This window comes from Suricata suricatta, chromosome 7 (assembly GCF_006229205.1).
Source record: "Suricata suricatta isolate VVHF042 chromosome 7, meerkat_22Aug2017_6uvM2_HiC, whole genome shotgun sequence".
Classification (NCBI taxonomy): domain Eukaryota; kingdom Metazoa; phylum Chordata; class Mammalia; order Carnivora; family Herpestidae; genus Suricata; species Suricata suricatta.
Window position 1 is genome coordinate 1,140,970 of NC_043706.1, and position 871 is coordinate 1,141,840.

Sequence of the window (871 nt, forward strand, 5' to 3'; positions counted from 1 at the left end):
TCACCACCTGGTTAGGTGGTCTTAGCAGTGCTTTAATGCTTTGCTCCCTGACGTTGAGGTTGCCAAGGTGTGGACACCGGGAAGTGGATAATTTTTTCTGTGAGATGCCAGCCTTGCTCAAGATGGCTTGTGTCTACTCAAAAGTAATGAAGATCACTGTCTTTACTCTTGGAGTGATATTTCTTCTAGTACCTCTATCACTAATTCTCATCTCATATGCAATTATCACTCAAACTGTCATGAGGATCAAGTCAACAGCAAGGTGGCATAAGGTCCTTAATACATGTGGTTCCCACCTCATGGTAGTAACTCTTTTTTATGGAACAGCCATTTATATGTACATGAAGCCACAGAATAGCACATCCCAAGATGAGGGGAAGTTCCTTACTTTCTTTTACACAATTGTCACACCCACCCTTAACCCTCTGATCTACACTTTAAGAAACAAAGATGTAAAGAGTGCAGTAAAGAGAATACTGTGTGTAGAAAAATGGTAAACAAAGTCATGAGTCTGATAGAAAAGAAATAAGGAATAATATTGGCCTTCATCAACAGAAGATCAATTGATTCATTTATGCAAAGGGCATCATTGGGTATTGACCATGTACTAGGATTGTACTAGGCACTGACTTTGTAAAGAAATAGGAAGTACACAGAAATTACAAGGAGATAGATATATAGATTCATAAAGGAGCCTAAATTCACACATTAAAAAGCTTCAGGAATAATTATGGACAACAGATAAGCAAATATATAGTTATGAAATGTGGTTAGGTATAGTAACAGAGATATGTACAAAGTATTAAGAAAATATTTCACATGGAATTTTATTTTACTGTAGGATTACACTAGACACTGACTTCTTACCAGA

General features: G+C 36.7%; 1 protein-coding gene across 1 annotated transcript in view; it reads left to right on the forward strand.

Annotated features, from left to right (window-relative positions):
• LOC115297119 (olfactory receptor 2W1-like) overlaps positions 1-497 on the forward strand; it is a 3,752-nt gene extending 3,255 nt beyond the window's left edge. Inside the window, exon 2 of the mRNA XM_029945575.1 lies at positions 16-497. Coding sequence (XP_029801435.1) covers positions 16-497 — 482 coding nt within the window. The remainder of the gene's footprint in view (positions 1-15) is intronic.
• Positions 498-871: the final 374 nt, after the last annotated feature.